This window comes from Eleginops maclovinus, chromosome 5 (assembly GCF_036324505.1).
Source record: "Eleginops maclovinus isolate JMC-PN-2008 ecotype Puerto Natales chromosome 5, JC_Emac_rtc_rv5, whole genome shotgun sequence".
NCBI classification, from domain to species: Eukaryota; Metazoa; Chordata; class Actinopteri; order Perciformes; family Eleginopidae; genus Eleginops; species Eleginops maclovinus.
Genome location: NC_086353.1, coordinates 25,212,626 through 25,230,382, shown reverse-complemented (window position 1 = coordinate 25,230,382; position 17,757 = coordinate 25,212,626). Strand labels below are relative to the sequence as shown.

Below are 17,757 nucleotides of genomic sequence, written 5' to 3'. Positions count from 1 at the left end.
CCACTTCAATGAAACCTAAATGCACAAAACACTCACACACACATGTATGTGCCTCGGGGGTCAAAACATTGTTCAAAAAACAAAGCAACCTCATGCCTGCACTCTCAATGCGTGTGTGTGTGTGTGTGTGTGTGTGTGTGTGTGTGTGTGTGTGTGTGTGTGTGTGTGTGTGTGTGTGTGTGTGTGTGTGTGTGTGTGTGTGTATGTGTGTGTGTGTGTGTGTGTGTGAGTGTGAGACTTGCACGTCAAGTGGTCACTCTGTTTACCCCCCTCATTATGTCGGCCCCCAGATCTCTGTCTCTCTCTCTTTCTCTCTCTTGCTACTAACGGGAGTGGGCAGCTATAAAAGGCAAATGGACAGTCTAACCACCCCCCTCCCTCTTCAACGGCGCCCTCCCCCAAGCCAGTCCTAAAAAAGCCTCCCTCCAGCGGGGTTGCAGGATAAGTTTTAACAACGTTTGCAAAGTGGGCCAGTTTATTACACGTGTGTTTGTTATCATGAAAGAGTGTGTGAATCAGCGTTTGTGGGAGATATGCCCTGCACCCAGACTTAAAGGGTTGGAATCATGGCTTTTATTGGTCGACGTCTCTCATTCTTTTTTTTTCCTATTTTCCTTGGCCTCCGTTTCGCCATGGAAACCCAGCATGTATTGTAATGCCTTTGTGAGGGCGCTTTCTTTCAGCTCTTTTCCTCGGCCTGGTAGCCGGTTGCCATAGGCGGACCATGGGCCGCAGCCAAGCCTCACAATGCTGCCGCGCAGCACTCAGGTGCAGTGTGTGTTGTTGGTTACATGGCATCTGTATTCCTCATTACTCAAACTTCATCAGAAATTATATCAATGCCCTTTATTAAACCTTTATTTGAAAGAGAGCGACATCTGTTCAATTTCACGTAAACAGCACGCCTGGCATCGGCTAGTTATTGGAGCCGCTCACTGATCCTGGAGCTCACCAGAGAGCCAGCAGTTTCATTATGTGTCATTTATGAGCTGTTTTATTTACGAGGTGTGTTTCAAGGATTCAAGGATTTATTATTGTCATTATACAATACAGGATTGCACAATGAAATGCAGTTGTGTGGGGCACATTCAGGACGGTTACTCAGAGGTTAGCAATGCCGTTTGCTAGGTGTTTGCCAACGAGCCGTGTTAAAGTGTTTCTCCGCTACATATTTCACCAACAATCTTTGTAATTTTAAGTTGTGTATACATGTTTCATCTTTTTTCAAAAGGATTTTCTGCATATATTATTACAAAGTATAGACAGATGACATGAAATGAGTATAATAAGATGCAACAAGAGTCCCAGGCAAGACACCAGTTGGTAATTTGCTGTTTATGGTCAGTACTTTAACCCCTGGGCCAATAGTTTATCTGTGTGTGATTTGAATATGTATCTTTTTCACATAACATGAAGGTTACAATACATTTGTTACTTCTCCAGCCACCATATCATCTTCTTAATAGCGATTCTATAGTAGGACTAAACGCAGAGGACTGTCTCTACCAGTTGACATAAGCTCTGTGGGAGGACATCAGTTGTTGGATATGGTCTTTTATTTATGGAATGGGCTCCATATTTTCACTTATGACAGTGTGACTTGTTAATCTTCTATGTTGGATGTTGTTCCATCCACTGCTTGTATAAAGAGGATGTGACTGTTTTCCATTGTCTCACACCAATTCTACATCTGGTTAACACGGCCAGACGCCATCTCGGTACGTGAAGTTATTTTGAGGATGGAACCCAACATACACAGTCTCCTGGTCAGTCATTTATAAAATATGTCATTTTCATAGATCCTCTACCACATCACAGTCTCATGTGTGCCATTGTTCCAACATCTCAATGACAATGCCAGTATCAGAGGGGGAAGATTTCAGATCCTTTAACTTAAAGTAGTAATACTATGGTCTTCATTTCCTCCCATAAAAAGAAAAAGTATTGAGTTTAAATACTGACTTAAGACATACAGAAGTACTATCAGCTAAATGTACTCAAGAGTACTCGGTATTCAGGTTCTTATCAGAGTGTTATATTATTATAGAATATTAAATGATCCTGTCTTTATCACAAACCAATACATGGAAGTACATTTTAATGCCAGTTTACACACTTTAAAATACCGGATTGCATGTATATATTAATACTGTAGTACTGCATCATATTGTTCAGGCATATCAGATGTGTTTATATGGTGGTTGTCTTTCAATCGGAAATACACAGCCCTGGGCAAGATACTTATCCCAGTGTTGCTCCTGATGACATGGCCAACGGTGTGTGAGCGGGTTGCATGTCTGTACGAATGGGGTGTAAATGGGTGAGTGTAAAGCACTTTTTGGAGTTGTAAGGACTGGATAAAGCGCTATATAAATAGAGTCCATTACAATTTGAAGTTAATGTAGTAGAGTCAAAAGAACAATATTTGCCTGTGATATGGAGTAAAGTATAAAATGGAAATACTCCAGAAAACTATCTTTTAAGCTGGGTTTATCCAAGCTCTTTATGAGCTCTTCCCACAGTTGTTGTTCTGGTTAAGTTGCGTTTGACTCTGATAAGAAAAATGCCTTTTTTAAGGCTGACATGTTGTAAAAGGCTTTAAATTTCAGCCGGATCCCACGACTGAGAGGAGACGGTTGTTTTTGAGCGAGTCCTTTCTAATTATAAATACAACATTAATATATTCAAACATAAGACCTGTCCTTTTCATGTTAAGAATCATTTTAGTGGCTCTTAGGTCAAAGCTCGGTCAGACCAGGCATCTTAATCTTAAGCTGTTTTTGTTGACATGTTTTGACTAAAGGCAGGTTTGTCAGGGCACTTTGTTTGCATATGCTAAATATTGTGTACTGTAAACACAGTGGACTGACATTAGTTTTAAAGTATAAATCGGTCTTTACAGGATGAGTTTAGTGTGGAATTGTCTCATTCTGATATTGCGTTGTGGCTTTAGCTCAGTGGCAACAAGATGAATCTGAGAATTGTTAAAGATAGTTTATTAAATTCTGACTTTTTTGATCCAGTTTAAGAGTATGATTTTCCTGGCGATAGTTAGGGCCACAAAGTATGGGTGCTGTGACTGTTATTGAGCATGTGCCGAGTACGTCTTAACTGCCAAGTACGCATACAGAAGAGAGGATAATAGAATCGTGTCAGTGAGGCGGTTACTTCTACCTACTGTAGAAATATCGGATTAGTGGACAGATCCAAAGAGCGTAGAGGTAGTCGTCAGTTGTGTTATGTGTGCTTTACAGGAGCAATTTTGGTTTCAAATGTTGTCCCTGCCATAACGGCCCATTTTCTATTATAATTTTGGTATCGAGAATATCCATCATGTTCCCTCTGCCAAATACAGAACATCCTCACTGGCTGTGAAACGAGGCTTTCCGTGGGCCGTTATACTGGAGACACAACCAAGTTCTCCGCCAATCATTCTGGAAGGCAGGAGAACTACCTCCAATTCCCTCTCTCCACCATCCTCTGGATGCTCAAACACCATGGCCTTTGTGTCAGCAGGACATAGGAGACAGAGCCCAGGACTGGAGAAGCAGGCTGACCTGAACCACCTTTCCACAGGACATCATTACAACTTCAGGCCGGATCTCATCATGTGGTCACCCTCAGTTGATGAAGCATGCGAGCGCAAACGGCTGAAGTACTCAGGTTTGCGGATAAACTGCCATCACACATTTGCATGTGTTTCTAGTTTTATCTTGTTTATTGTTGTCTATAGCTTGTTATACTGTTATATTGGCCCTTGTAAAAGAGATTGTTGATCTCAATGTGTCTTACCCCTTTAAATATGGGTCAAATACAATAAAACATTACACACTTTTGGCAGATGTTTTGGACGAAAGACTGTATTGATAGTGAGAGAACTGATGGGAAGTAGCTTTCTAGTTTGGCCACAAGATGGAGTGATAGCTCTTTTAATGAAAACAGGTAAGGAACCATGTGCCTGAAGTGATAAATAAGTTATATCCAGCTCTTTGTTACACTCATAAACTCACAATGCCCAGACGAGACTGATTAGAATGAGAAAGGAATGTTTATGTTTTCATTATAGAAACAGTAAGTGAGAATCTGAATCTTTGTTGTTGTTTTAACATGCTTCTGTCTTTGTTGCGTTCAAAACAAGTTCCTGTTCCTTTAAGGGTTGTCTCCACAATTCACCGTAGTGACGTTGGGTATATTCCATATTCAGAGAAGTCCAGTGGCGGAGTGTGGAATATCCTCCAGAGCAGTCTCCTCCGGGTGCTGAGCCAAACGCAGGTCAGATCATTTCATCCTCTCTCAAACTTACTGGTATCTTCTAATAAACTGTAACATCAAAAAAGGAAATAACTGTAACGTGTAGATTTCTAAATCTCATTTTAAGGTTTGTTATTGCTTTGTTTTCTTAACTGAACGTGATGTTTGAGTAGTTCTCAAAGTATAGAACCTACATTTCTATGCAGTTTTTATTTCCATTAAATGTATAGTATAAATATGCTGGGATTTGTATTGGTTCAATGAAAACTGACTCAAGGTTTCTGAAGTGGCTTTTCTAATCATTTATTTCCTAATTCTTTTTTCAAACTCGCTGTGTGTTGCCGCTGAAAGCGCCTTTTACACATGCTCCTATGTTCAGACCCGGCAGGAAGTGCATGTGCAGTGAACATCATCTCGTTCTCATCAGGCTAAATGTAGTGACAGGGTCGAGCAATCAACCGTGGTCTTTCACCCTCATTCCTTTTTTATACATTTCTTTTTATGCCGTCCAACCAACAGGAACACGAGATGCAACCGCTGCTTCTTTTTCTGCACATGCTTTGTAGAAATAGTGAGGGAGCCTTTTTAATAGTGTCAGAAGAGTATTTTAGAATCAATTTGTGAAATACAAGGTCTGTAAGTCCTGCTCTGCAGACAGAGATCTAGTTAGGAAAACACTATAAGAAAGAACGGTTTTAACCTAATTAGACTTTAAAATCTCTTTTATGAAGTGGTGGAAAGTAAAAAAGTACATTTACTCGAGTACAATATTGAGGTACTTTACCTGAGTATTTTCTTGTGATGCCACTTTATACTTCTACTCCACTACATTACAGAAGCCAACATTGTACTTTTTACTTTTATTTTTCCTTCATTTGGTACATTTTAGATTGTTAGCTTCCTCAAAACATAAATCCATTATTACGTAGATAAAGATTGACATTAATGGTTAAAATATGTAACAGCTGTACATAAAGTCATCAAAATTAGCTCCACATTTACCAGCTGTAAAACCTTGAAACCTTGAAACCTTATTGAAACCTGTGAGAGACACAATAATGCATCAATGATCATAATCCAGTAATATAAAGTACAATATACATGATTCTGTACTGTACCTTTACTTTTTGTGCTTCAACACTTAAAGGGTTACTGTATCCTGGGGATAGATTTATTTAACAGGCTGTGTCCATGTGTAAATAAGTGTAATAACAGTGTAATTACGGTCTAATGTGAGGGTAATAGTGCTTGGATGTACTATGGGTGTAATACAGGTGTAATAATGTGTAATATGTTTTATTTTTTTGCATCCCAATAATAAGGTATTTTGTACCTTTACTTGTAACAGAGTATATCTGCAATTTGGTATGGCTACAAGTTCTAAAACAAATACTGTCGTTCCACTCCACAGAACCTTTCTTCATCATGAACACAGAGAAGGACCACGAGTTAACCAGCCCAGAGGGGAGTGGGATGGGTGAGTGTGTGACTCCTTGTCTTCAGTGTGATGTGTATGTGATCGGGCTGCCACCATCCAACTGTAACATCCTGGAGCACTGTAGTTCACTGAATTTGTCCCGATGAAACAAAAAGTAACACGAAACACCTACATGTGTCTCTCTGCAGAGATTTGCAGTGATGTTGCAGATGTGAAGCCACAGGAGGAAGAAGAGAGGGAAGATCAGTCATTCAGTGAGAATGGAATGCAGGGTTCTGAAGGTGTGGCGGATCCACGTGCGTACCCCCCCCCACCCACACACACACACACACACACACACACACACACACACACACACACACACGCATCTTTCCATAACGATTTTCATTTTAGCCATCAAGCTAACACCGTCTAGTATCTTAAAATTACTTTTTGCACTTTCAAAAATGTTTAAATAGTATGAGGAGCTGATATAAACCCTTAAACCCCTTTGTAAAAGATACGTCTAGCAGAATAAATAAATAAGGTTCCTGTTTTTATAATGCATTAATGGGCTATTCTTTTATGAGGAATTTCATTTGACTTCAGTGAAACATGATAAAAAAAAAGTTTTTAATCTAAGACAAATACAACTAGTTATAATCAACTGAAGAGAGATTATTATGGACAACATCTTAAAGTAAGAGCTGTTTGTGTGATCCAACCGGATAAACAGGAGAGGAATCATGAAGCTCCCAGTGGCCCTAGTTATCCCTTAAATATAAATACTCATATACGTTTCATCATGAGGGTTCATTCAATGCAAAGCAATTAGAAAATCGCTCTTTTCAACAGTTTCAACACTACAAGTATAGAGTTAGAGCAGTAACATAACACCATGTACATTTACCTACCTTAAATGTGGGCCTTTGCAATCAAATATATATGTAGGAAAAGTTCATTTTCACCCACAGCTTTATATTACAAGGCTGTCACACACAGAGGATTGTTTGTTTAAGTCGAGTTGGGCTGGATATTTTCTTGGATATACTTTTGAAGTGTCGTGTATTATATATTTAAAAACATACATCATAATTATACAATGTAATATGCTACATATTATGGGCATTTCTTATACACACCTCACACCATGCAGGACTATTTTCAAAGATTCCATTCCAGATTCAAAGGCTTTATTGTCATAGGCACAGCAGCCACAGCCTAATTGTTGGCAATGAAATGATTAATTCCTAGGCTCCTCCTACAATGCTACATGCAATATTTAAGAGATCATTTAAAATAGTGCATGTAGAAGTATAAATTAAATAGTGCAACTATAAATTGCGAAATCGAATAAAAAATAAAAAACAGAGTTACTATTAAATACTCATCTATAAACTGTGACCACTTTGTTCCACACATTGTTTGGAGTGTTATACCTAGACCCGTATTTGTCACTTTAAAACAAGTTGTAAGACAGCTCTCCTGTTTACTTCTGCCTGCCACTTATCTGCCCCACTGGGTGCACTTCCTTAAGCCCCGCTGAGCGCCTGCTGAGCGTCTGCTGCACAGCTTGCGGTTCACTGCTCTCAGACCCTGGACTCTATATCGGGCCTCTCTGAGATCTGTATGTGCAAAGTTTCCAATGCACCTCTCAGCGCTTTCCACAATACAAGGCGCTGATCTTCAGCTCATCACCAGCCACCACCGACCACACTGGTTTATGGATGGAACTGAGTGAGCCAGCAACAGGCTGGGTGAGAGGTCCTGCTACTTGAGACCAACAGCATAGGAGTGAGAAGTACTCAGATCTTGTACTTGAGTAAAGTAGAAGTACTCAGATCTTGTACTTGAGTAAAGTAGAAGTACTCAGATCTTGTACTTGAGTAAAAGTAGAAGTACTCAGATCTTGTACTTGAGTAAAAGTAGAAGTACCAGAGTGTAGGAATACTCTGTTACAGTAAAAGTCCTGCATTCAAAATGTTCCTCCAGTAAAAGTAGAAAGTATCTCATCTAAATGTACTTAAAGTAGCGACAGTAAAAGTAGAAAGTACTCTCATCTAAATGTACTTAAAGTAGCGACAGTAAAAGTAGTCATTGTTTGATTGGTCCATTTCAGAATAATATCTCTGATATGTTTTATAATTATTGATCATTAAAGTGTTCTCAGAGCTGGTAAAGGTGCAGCTAAGGGCTGATTATATTTCACGTCATTAATCCAAATCTGTAAAGTAACCTATTATATTAAATAAATGTAGTGGAGTAAAAGTACACCATTTACCTCTGAATTGTAGTGGGGTAAAAATACAAAGTAGGACAAACTGGAAATACTCAAGTAAAGTACATTCATGTCAAAATTGTACTTAAGTAAGTGCTTGAGTGAATGTTCTTATTTACCTCCCACCTCTGACCAACAGTTGGTCTAGAAAAAGTTGATCAAAAGAAAATAAATGTAACACTTCGCCTGATGGAAGAGAAAAGGGATCAACTCTGGTTTGATTTGGAACGTTTTTCAGCATCTGCGATACAATCAATGTGAGATGTTGTTTTTAAAAGCAGATCAGGAATTGGTGTTGTCTGCGTGAGGCGCTTGCTGCTCTCTCTCCTGCCCTGGTTCTACTTTCTGTCTTCAGAGGAAATGCCTTCCCCTTATCTCGAGCACACATCTTCTGAATGTCTTTTGTGACACTATACGTCGGCCCACACTCTGGAGATGTGCTAGTGCTATTATCAACATATTTACTATAAATACAAATGTAGAAGTGGAGATGTGACAGCGGCAGTTTGCATTCTGGTTGGAGTTCAGTCTCGTCGGGCTCAGTCAGTGCCATATTTGGAAGTAAAAAACAAGTGTATGAATTTGACTTTGAATCAATCACTTCATGTGTGTTTACATCAAATGTCACTACTCTTTCCTTCCTACTTGCTTAGATTTGATTAAGACAGAGGCAGAGGAGATGGAAGAAGACGAGCAGTACCCCAAGGATGAAAAAGAAGGAGAGTTTGTGCTGAAAGAGGAAGCAGAGGGGGGGAGTGACGATGGGACGGAGGAAGGATTCGACGAGGAGAGGACTGAGGAGGACGAGGACGAGGAGGTGGAGGACGAAGGGGACGCCCCTAACGAACCCCAGGACCTGTCGCTGGTGGACTACTCGCGTTATGACGCCCACGCTGCAGCAGCAGAAGGGACCTACGTGCCTGGAGCTGCAGCCCCCCGCATCCCCGCGACCGGCAAGCTCAACTGTGAGATCTGTGGCATGTCCTGCGTCAGCATCAACGTACTGCTGGTGCACAAGCGCAGCCACACGGGTAAGCACAGGAACACAGCCCAAGCACCTGACCTCAAACACAGCGGTTGCGCAATCGTCACCCTGTTGATAGCACTGGGAGATAATGACTCCTGTTGACTAGGTCAAGACATTTGATCGAGTTTTTGAAGCCTGCATCACGCATGACGCACGTGTCTTAACCAGGGCTGCAGCTATGGGATGTGAAATATCCTCCCAATATGAAGCAAGTGCAACAAATGATAGATCAACACATCTGCGCGCTGTAGTCTTGCCCTGAATTATGCAATCCCTGTAATAACTCAGATCAGGTAATCAGGATACAACAAAAGTTATCTGTATTCAATTACCTACAAAAAATAAGTAATCAGATTACTGTTACATTTAACTACCAGCAGGATTACAGTGTTACAATACATTTGAACTAAAGATGGATAGGTAGGCGTACGCAAATCATTTTGATGATGGTTTATATTAAGGCTTTATTTTATATACATTTGTTGTTTAATACAATAGGTAGAAACCTGATTTATTAAACAAAAATACACTATGCTTCTGCAACAGCATTTTTTTTTGTTTACTGCACATTTGATATGAAATATCTTGATTTCTTCTTTCAGGTAACATTGTCACATACACTTAAGTGAAAAAAACGTCTTATTTATTTCTCTTTTGTTTATTTGCATTGAATTTGTATCGAGTAAATCCAAGTAGTCAGCTGACTGTCCATCCACATGTAGGAATATCTGTCACTGCGGGGAAATTTGGAGTTATCATCAGCCACATGTATTTACAGTCAACTCATCAGTTAGCTGATGAGTAGAGAGTACAATCATGCCGCCATGCCGGAAGTGAGACGGTGTGTTTTCGATGAGTGAACAATATGCATGGCATGGTTTGAGTCGTTAGAAAATTGTCCCTGGGTGTAAAGCAACCACGGTTAGGTTGCCTTGTTCCCTTTTCAAAGATGATGAATGATTCTGCGGTTTTTTTTGCAATTCACTGTTGTTCTAGGAACAAGTAAATGGTTGATAGCTAAAGGATATCATTAATATAAAACTGCATTTCTAAGAATATTAACATCTGGTATCATACATTTTCCACTTGAGGGAAGTTGTAAACGCCGCTTCAGTGTGTCTGCAGCAACAGATCATTTACAAGAATTCTTTATTTTTCAATCGATAACACACAAAAATCCATAGAAACTGAAAAAGAAACAGAACAGATAAAACACTGGACCACACTACTCCACATTTACAGCCTTTCTTTTTCCTTGTATCAATTCTTTTTCTATTTTCCGTTTTTTAGTCTTTCCATACTATGTATTTCTTCTAAAATGTCCAGCCACTGACCCGGTCGAGGAGGGACACTATCCAAACAGCTCGTTGTGATGGCCTTTTTAAGTACCTGGATTTAATAAAATATATAGGTCTTCCTTTCCAAGTATCTGGAATTAAGCCCAGGTACATATCCTAGGGTCACAGGGAATCTTATAACTTTATATTATGCCTTAAATCTGAATAACCCAAAATGCCTGTACTTTTACCAGAAGTTTATTTTGTAAAACCCAATATCACAAAACACGATTGGCCCAGTGGGCTTTACAGAATAATAAACAGATAGATACAAATCAAACAAGATTAAAAAAAGGCAGTAAAAATACAATAAAAACTACAAAATAAAATACCATAAAATGTAGGACAAACATAGGGTGTGCCAGCTGTAACTATAAGCTTTAGTAAACAAGACAGACTTCAACACACTCTGGACACAGTCTGCTTTCCTAATAAAAACAGGAATCTAGGAACCATTGATTGCGATTCAACCATCCACACTTAAGTCTCATTAAGCTAAAAGGTAGATGTTTTGTTACATTTGTTTTTCAGAGTTTGTTTCCCCCCCTCCAGGTGAGAGGCCATTCCACTGCAGTCAGTGCGGTGCCTCCTTCACGCAGAAGGGAAACCTGCTGCGCCACATCAAACTGCACTCCGGGGAGAAGCCTTTCAAATGCCCCATGTGCAGCTACGCCTGCCGCCGCCGGGACGCTCTGAGCGGGCACCTGCGCACACACTCTGGTACCAGCCACACACACACACACACACACACACACTGCCACCTGTGTGCACTGATACTGTATGCACCTGTGTACAGTATGGTGCATTTCTCACACATGAGCTGAGGCTGCATTGCTCTTCCAGTAACTATGTGCCACAGGGTTACACACATTACATATGACATCTTACTCACTCACCTCATGCACTTTCAGTTCACGTGTTTCACCTGCAAACACGCTCTCTAATGTGCACATCAGCACTTTTGTGTGAAACCGTGTACTTAAGGAAATAATCCTCGCTCTAGGTAGTGTTTATGTTTCGTGTGTTGGTTGATTAACTGAAACTCCCGCTCGCAGTGGAGAAACCCTTCAAGTGCAACCACTGCAGTCGCAGCTACAAGCAGCGAAGCAGCCTCGAAGAACACCGGGAGAGATGCCATGTGTACATCCAGAGCAAAGGTCCAACGGAGAGAGGTGAGCACAAGCAGCGGTGTAAAGTACATTTACTCAGAGGTAAATGGGGATGGTACTTCTCCCACCTCATGTCTTCACAGTACACCAAACACTCACTTCACAACTGTTAATGGAGTCAGGCTACTGCGTTAACTCATTTGAACATATGGAGCGCCCGATTCTAGCAGTTATTGCTAGCAGATCCTGTTTTTATAGCCTCATTAAATAAATGAGCTTACGGCTGGTACCCCATCATTAAACTAAATAGGTTATGCCTGCTGTGGTGTGGTGTGACGACCGCTTCAAATGTGAGCAGCGGCTAAATATGTAGGGCAAATGTGTTTAGCACGGCCACCCAACACACACGCACACACATACACACCCTCTATGTCTATAACCTTCCCCAAAAGACATGTACCTAGGGCAGGACAGTTGCAACACACAGACGATGCTCTGCTGCTGTGGTCACCAAATGTCGTAAACTTGTGTCTGATAGTGCCGTCGTGGTGAGGAAGTACATCCTCATGCTGTGGTCTGCTCTCCTGCACTGGTGAAGTAAAAAAAAAACACCAGGAAGTGAGGTCAAAGGAGCGTCTGATCTGAAATTAATATCTCCTTCCTCCTAGTGTGACTCAGCGTGGTGCCGCTGCAGTCTTTTAACTTCACTTTATAACCTCTGAAGCCTGGTGGACAGCTGCTGCTCGGTGCACTCACGTCTCTTCTGATCCAGAAGAGGTCTGATCTTCCTCGTTGCACTTACTCTGTCACTCTCTTGCAGAGGACGGCCACACATCCAGGACTCAGATGGGTACCGAGCGAGCTTTGTTGCTCGACAGGCTCGCCAGCAACGTAGCCAAACGGAAGAGCTCCATGCCACAGAAGTTCACCGGTAAGAGCAGCTGGAAAGCTTTGCTACATAAGAACGATTCGTATCTGTGGTTTATGCTGCTGTCTTCATGTCATGTTTATATTATGTGTGCTTTTTGCTGTGCATTTAAGCTTAAATACAGAATTCAATTTTTGCAAATAATTGTAAGTCGTGTGTCTAAGCTACTTGTTTGTCTGTCTCTGCTGGCCTCCCTCTCTTACCAAACAGGAATTGAGGGCAGAGCCTCATACCTGCACACACCGCAGAGTCTCCACTGTCCTCAATTCTCTGCCAGAAATGTGTCAGAGGTGGGTATGAGTTACCATGCATGGTTTAATAATTGGATACATGTAAACTGAGAAACATGCACTTCCCCATTCACACTTTGGATTTAAACTCAGTTAATGAAAGACACCAGTTTCAGTAAATGGCTGACATACACACACACACACACACACACACACACCCACACACACACACACACACACACAACTGTTTCAATAGTTGGCTCTCACCTCCTAACATTGGGTTGTAGTTTCGCAATCAAGCCTCAAGCTGCTTGCAAAGGAGTGTATTGGCAAAGAAAACGTTCTACATGTCTCTATCAGGTTCACAAATGAAGTGAGATCTTTCAATATGACAACCACAGGAGGAAAGAGAAATGTCTGCAACCGCAAAGAGAGAGAGAACAGGCGGGAGGCGAGAAACGTGAGCAGGTGCCTCTCCGTCTGTTTCTTCTGTGGTGCAGCTGCACACAGGCCTTCCTCAGTCTGCGCCACTGCTTCCTCTTAGCCCTCTATCCTCTCAGCTGCTGCTCAGGACGCTATCCAGCTTCTCCTGCCCTGTACGCCAGGCGGCTTCACCTCACTGTTTGAGGTTCCCTCGTGTTGACCTGGGGGCTGCACCATTTTCTCTTTGCCTTTAGAACCAGAGTGAGGACCTGGGTTAGATCCTTCTGTGAGTAACACGTCTTTAAAGTGCTGCTTGCTGCCTGTGTATGTCTCTGCTCATGCTGTGGGATGAGGAGTGTGAAAGACCTGCTGAGTCTTGAAGCAAGTCAAAGTGTGTGTGAAATCAACAGGGAGGTCTAAATTTCTCTCACCGTCTCAAAGAATACAAATATATAAAATACATACATACATATATGTATATATCCATACATACACACCTGAACACCCACATATTAGATTAGATTAGATTAGATTCAACTTTATTGTCATTGCACAGAGTACAAGTACTAGGACAACGAAATGCAGTTTAGTATCCAACCAGAAGTGCAAGTAAAGCAGTAAAAGTGCAGAGAATGTATATACATATGAAGGTAGTGATATATAAATAATAAAGGATATGAACAGCTCGAATAAGGTATGTGCAGTAGAATGGTAAAAAGTAAACAGAGATGAGTTTAAGGTATGTATAAGTAAACCGCAGCAAGGTAGTGCAAATGGCATAATGTATGTAAAGTGCAGGTGAATTCAAGTGATGGTAGAGGTAAAAATTGCAGAATGAGGTAGGTAGTGAGGTGCTGAGGTAGGTACAGTGTATAAACGGAATAAATATAAAGTATGTACAGTAACATTTGTAAGTAGTGCAAAAAGTTCAGTGGCTGGGGGAAGGTGCATGGCTGTATAAATACAGCTCTGGAAAAAATGAAGACACCACTCCACATGTTTCTTAAATTTGTATCTCTACATGTATGGCAGCCATTCCAGTGTCTGATGAATTCATACACAGAGAAATGTTATCCGTAGTTTATAGAATACGATAAAAAATAATAATTTAACTCAAAGACAAACCTATAAATAATGACACCAGAGAAACTGATAATGCTGAAGTGGTCTCTTACTCTTTTCCGGAGCTGTATATATACACATATACATACCTATACAGGTACACACATATATACATATATTAAGAGGCATAAAAATAGAAGGCAAATCAATAAATATATGAATATTGTGTTCACATTAATCTGGACAGGACATGCGTGAAAATATGACAACAGTAGAAGTATATTCTGTAGTGTTGTGATGAGTCCTCTTTTCTGCCGTCTAGGCGACAACGGTGTGTGTCTGGACCTGAGCTTTAACAGGGAGTTGGTCTACAGGACCGAGGTCAAGGAGCCTCCCCCAGGCTCCCCGGGGCCCGACCCCCACCATCAGCAACAACCTGTCCTCACAGGGCCAGAGAACAACCCGGCTCCCTCCCGCAGACCTTACCCCATCCAGCTGAGCCCCATGGGCCTCACTAACGGCCACAAGATGGGCCTGCCGCTGCTGGGCCCCCCCCCCACCTCCCAGCGCCAGGTCGGCATGGACTCGTTCCAAAGTGACGGCTCCCAGATGTCACAGCCTGTCATGTACAGCCTGGGTCACCTGTTGGGGGGGCTGAGCCATCAGAATGGACTCCCTCACCCACATGCACAGCCCATCCCCCTGTCGCCACTGGAGGCTTTACGGGTGGTGCGAGGGGACGGGGAGGGGGGTGCGTTGCCCGGGGCAGTGTACCCCTGCGGCCACTGCAGGGTGATCTTCCTGGACTACGTCATGTTCACCATCCACATGGGCTGCCACGGCTTCCGGGACCCGCTCGAGTGCAACGTGTGCGGCCACCGCAGCCGGGACCGTTACGAGTTCTCCTCCCACATAGCCCGCGGGGAGCACCGCCTTGAACTCAAGTAGCTGTCATTCATGCACACACACACACACACACACACACGCCCTGACAGATAACCATGTACTAGCACACACAGATTTACTCATATTTGTAGCTGGTAGTATGAGAAATGAAAGCATGACGTAGCATCTCTCTCGGTGTGTGAGTGTTTGAAAGTGTGTCTGTGCGGAGTGTAACGGGTGTCAGAATTTCCTTGGTCCTACCGTACTCATCTGAAGAGATGATTTGTAAATGTTTACGCAGGAGGGATTCTAACCATGCATTTTTATATATTTGTACTTAATGATTCCTGCTGTAGCCATGTATACATTTAACAAAGTAGCATAAATGAATGCATGTATTGTTTATCTGCTCTTGTTTTCTCCTGTTATTTGTGTTAAGGTTTAAAAAAATAAAAGAGAACCTCTCTTTCCCTTCATCAAACAGAGACCTGCGACTTGCTGAGAGACGTTCTTTTTTAAACTCTTGTCAATTCAAGCCTGCAGAAGATTAAAAAAAGTGCTATTATCTCGAAGGTCACATGTCTCCTTTAGGCTGTGGTTTAGAGTGCAGTTCATGGCTTCAAACGACATCACTACACTCTGCATGTGTTGGTTTTCACTCCTGAATATCTTACACTCCCACAGGTTAGACGAGGCTTCACAGCTCTGCAGAGAGGTTTTTGTCAAACGACATAGAGGTGTGTATAGATATATATATAGGACTTAGCACGAATACATGTATCTGAGAAGGTACGTCCTTCTGAGATACATGGTGATAAAAATGAATGATGAGGCAGGTCGAAAATAAATGTAACATGCTGCTGAACAACATAAAACGTATCTGAATGCATATTAAAAACCGTTCTTATATGAATATATATTGTATATGAAATCAGGAACAAATACGATGAGCCTCTGCAGTATCTAAAACTGGCATGACCCCTTAAACTAACAAATAAGAGAACAATATTGAATGACTTTTGTGTTTTTTATGGGATTTTCTCCTTATTTCATGACAGGATTTAAACACTTTCCCCCGATGCTGAGGAAATGAATGCTGGGTCATATTAAACACCAGCAGCCACATGCTGGGGGAAGGGTGGTACAGACGTAATAATAAATAGCATGATATATATTTATTTATTTATTTATTTATTTTTCAACTAGAAGAAACTCAGGTTAAAAAATGTAATAACTCACTTCAGCCAATAAATAGATGGTAATGCCAGTAAACCCAACACATGGGAACCTACGTAACAGCACATTTTACAGTCATAGTCAAATTAAGTTTCTTGGAATGTATGCCTCTTGGAAAAGTGTGTGTCACACAGAAACAGGTTGAGACTCCCCACTCACGCAGTGGGCTGTGTGTCATGTGAACTTGGATGTTCTTCGCCCACATTTCAGGGACTTGGTCACGCTGTGCTGCCTTCAGAGCAGAACAGGGTGTTAGCTTCATCCAGCTGCCACCACCGCCGCTATCTGTCCCCTCCATCAGCGCCAGTTCCCTTTTTTCTCTCTTTGGGTTTGAAGAGAAGTGACACTTGTTAAGCAAACTGTCATTGCAGCTTCATGTCCATACGCTAGATCAAACAGCCAAGTCATCCGTTTCAAAAGAACATTCGGGCTGCTTCTCTTTTTCCAATTCTGTGAGGTTGAGGGTTTCTGTCTTCTGACTACTGTGTTGAGTAAGAGGGCAGACGTATAAGATTTTGTAGGAGGATAAACAGCTCAGGATAATATTTGACACATTACCTCTGAACATAAAAGAAGCATATGGAGATATGACTCTCATCTAAAGCCCTGCTTCTACCCAGACTGATTCCCACCATAAAACCCTCCTGCGAGACAGAATTTACTCAACCAGGAGTCATAAGGCAACAATGACGCAAGTCCAGTCAAAATGAGAGACTTCTGGTGACATCTGCTGACTGAATTATATAAATGGTAACCACACTGATGTATTTACCTGGAACAACAATACACCGCAACACTTTGAGAGCAACCAAGGATCAAATAAAGTTTACATCCTTGAAAAACATTGATCAGCTGGACAAGTGCGATTTGATTGTAAAATCGATTGTATTTGTTTTGTAATTAATTATAAGTAATTATTATAGTGCAGGGGAAAAAATGAACAGTAATGTGGGGACAACTCAAAAATAAAATAAATAAGAGGCCTGTATTCATATTTGGGTTAGCATATATTATGAGACTTTTATTTTGAATTTACTTCTCGGTGGGCTCCTTTGTTTATGTAAATCACAAAGTTACAGCACCTTTTCTAACAGTTTCATTGGTAATTATTGGTCAGTCATTGAATATCTATTTGTTTTGAATTGTTTTGGCTGTTGCTAAAGAACTTTCAAATAGATAACGAATAAAAGACAAATGCAGACAGCTGTTCAAGATCATTTAAACCTAACACAAAACAGCATAAATCATTAAGAAGTATAATTAAATGTTAAGGCATTATCATTCACACAGAATCATTTTCATTTGAGGTCAAGACATGGATGGTGAAATAGCTTGCAATTGTTGTTCTGTGTAAAACCTGAAGGTGGCGCCGTTGAAACAGAATTGATGGAGAGGCAAGAGTTCAGCCAGCGGTTTTGACTGATGGATCCACATGTTTTACTAATCTAATTCATAAAACCATTTCACAAATGAGCGGCTTTAAGATACAATATTGTCACATGCATAACCATTAAAAACATAACGTTAGAGTCTTAAAACATAAACTGAAAAACCGGTTCGTGTTAGAAAATAAC

At 41.2% G+C, this 17,757-nt stretch overlaps 1 protein-coding gene across 4 annotated transcripts; it reads left to right on the top strand.

The window, feature by feature from the left end:
- Positions 1–3,532: 3,532 nt before the first annotated feature.
- Positions 3,533–15,860, top strand: LOC134864188 (zinc finger protein Aiolos-like). Of its 4 annotated transcripts, none has more exons than XM_063882986.1 (9): positions 3,533–3,663; positions 4,205–4,272; positions 5,663–5,728; positions 5,878–5,985; positions 8,600–8,977; positions 10,842–11,030; positions 11,366–11,482; positions 12,240–12,350; positions 14,385–15,860. In XM_063882986.1, exons 1-9 carry the CDS (start codon positions 3,635–3,637, stop codon positions 15,008–15,010), a joined length of 1,692 nt encoding a protein of 563 aa, XP_063739056.1. In that variant the 5' UTR covers positions 3,533–3,634; the 3' UTR covers positions 15,011–15,860. The 4 variants fall into 4 exon arrangements, with proteins under 4 accessions (XP_063739056.1, XP_063739057.1, XP_063739059.1 ...); XM_063882987.1 differs by having other exon boundaries at positions 3,535–3,663; positions 10,863–11,030; XM_063882989.1 differs by lacking the exon at positions 3,533–3,663 and adding an exon at positions 4,004–4,071 and having other exon boundaries at positions 4,155–4,272.
- Positions 15,861–17,757: the final 1,897 nt, after the last annotated feature.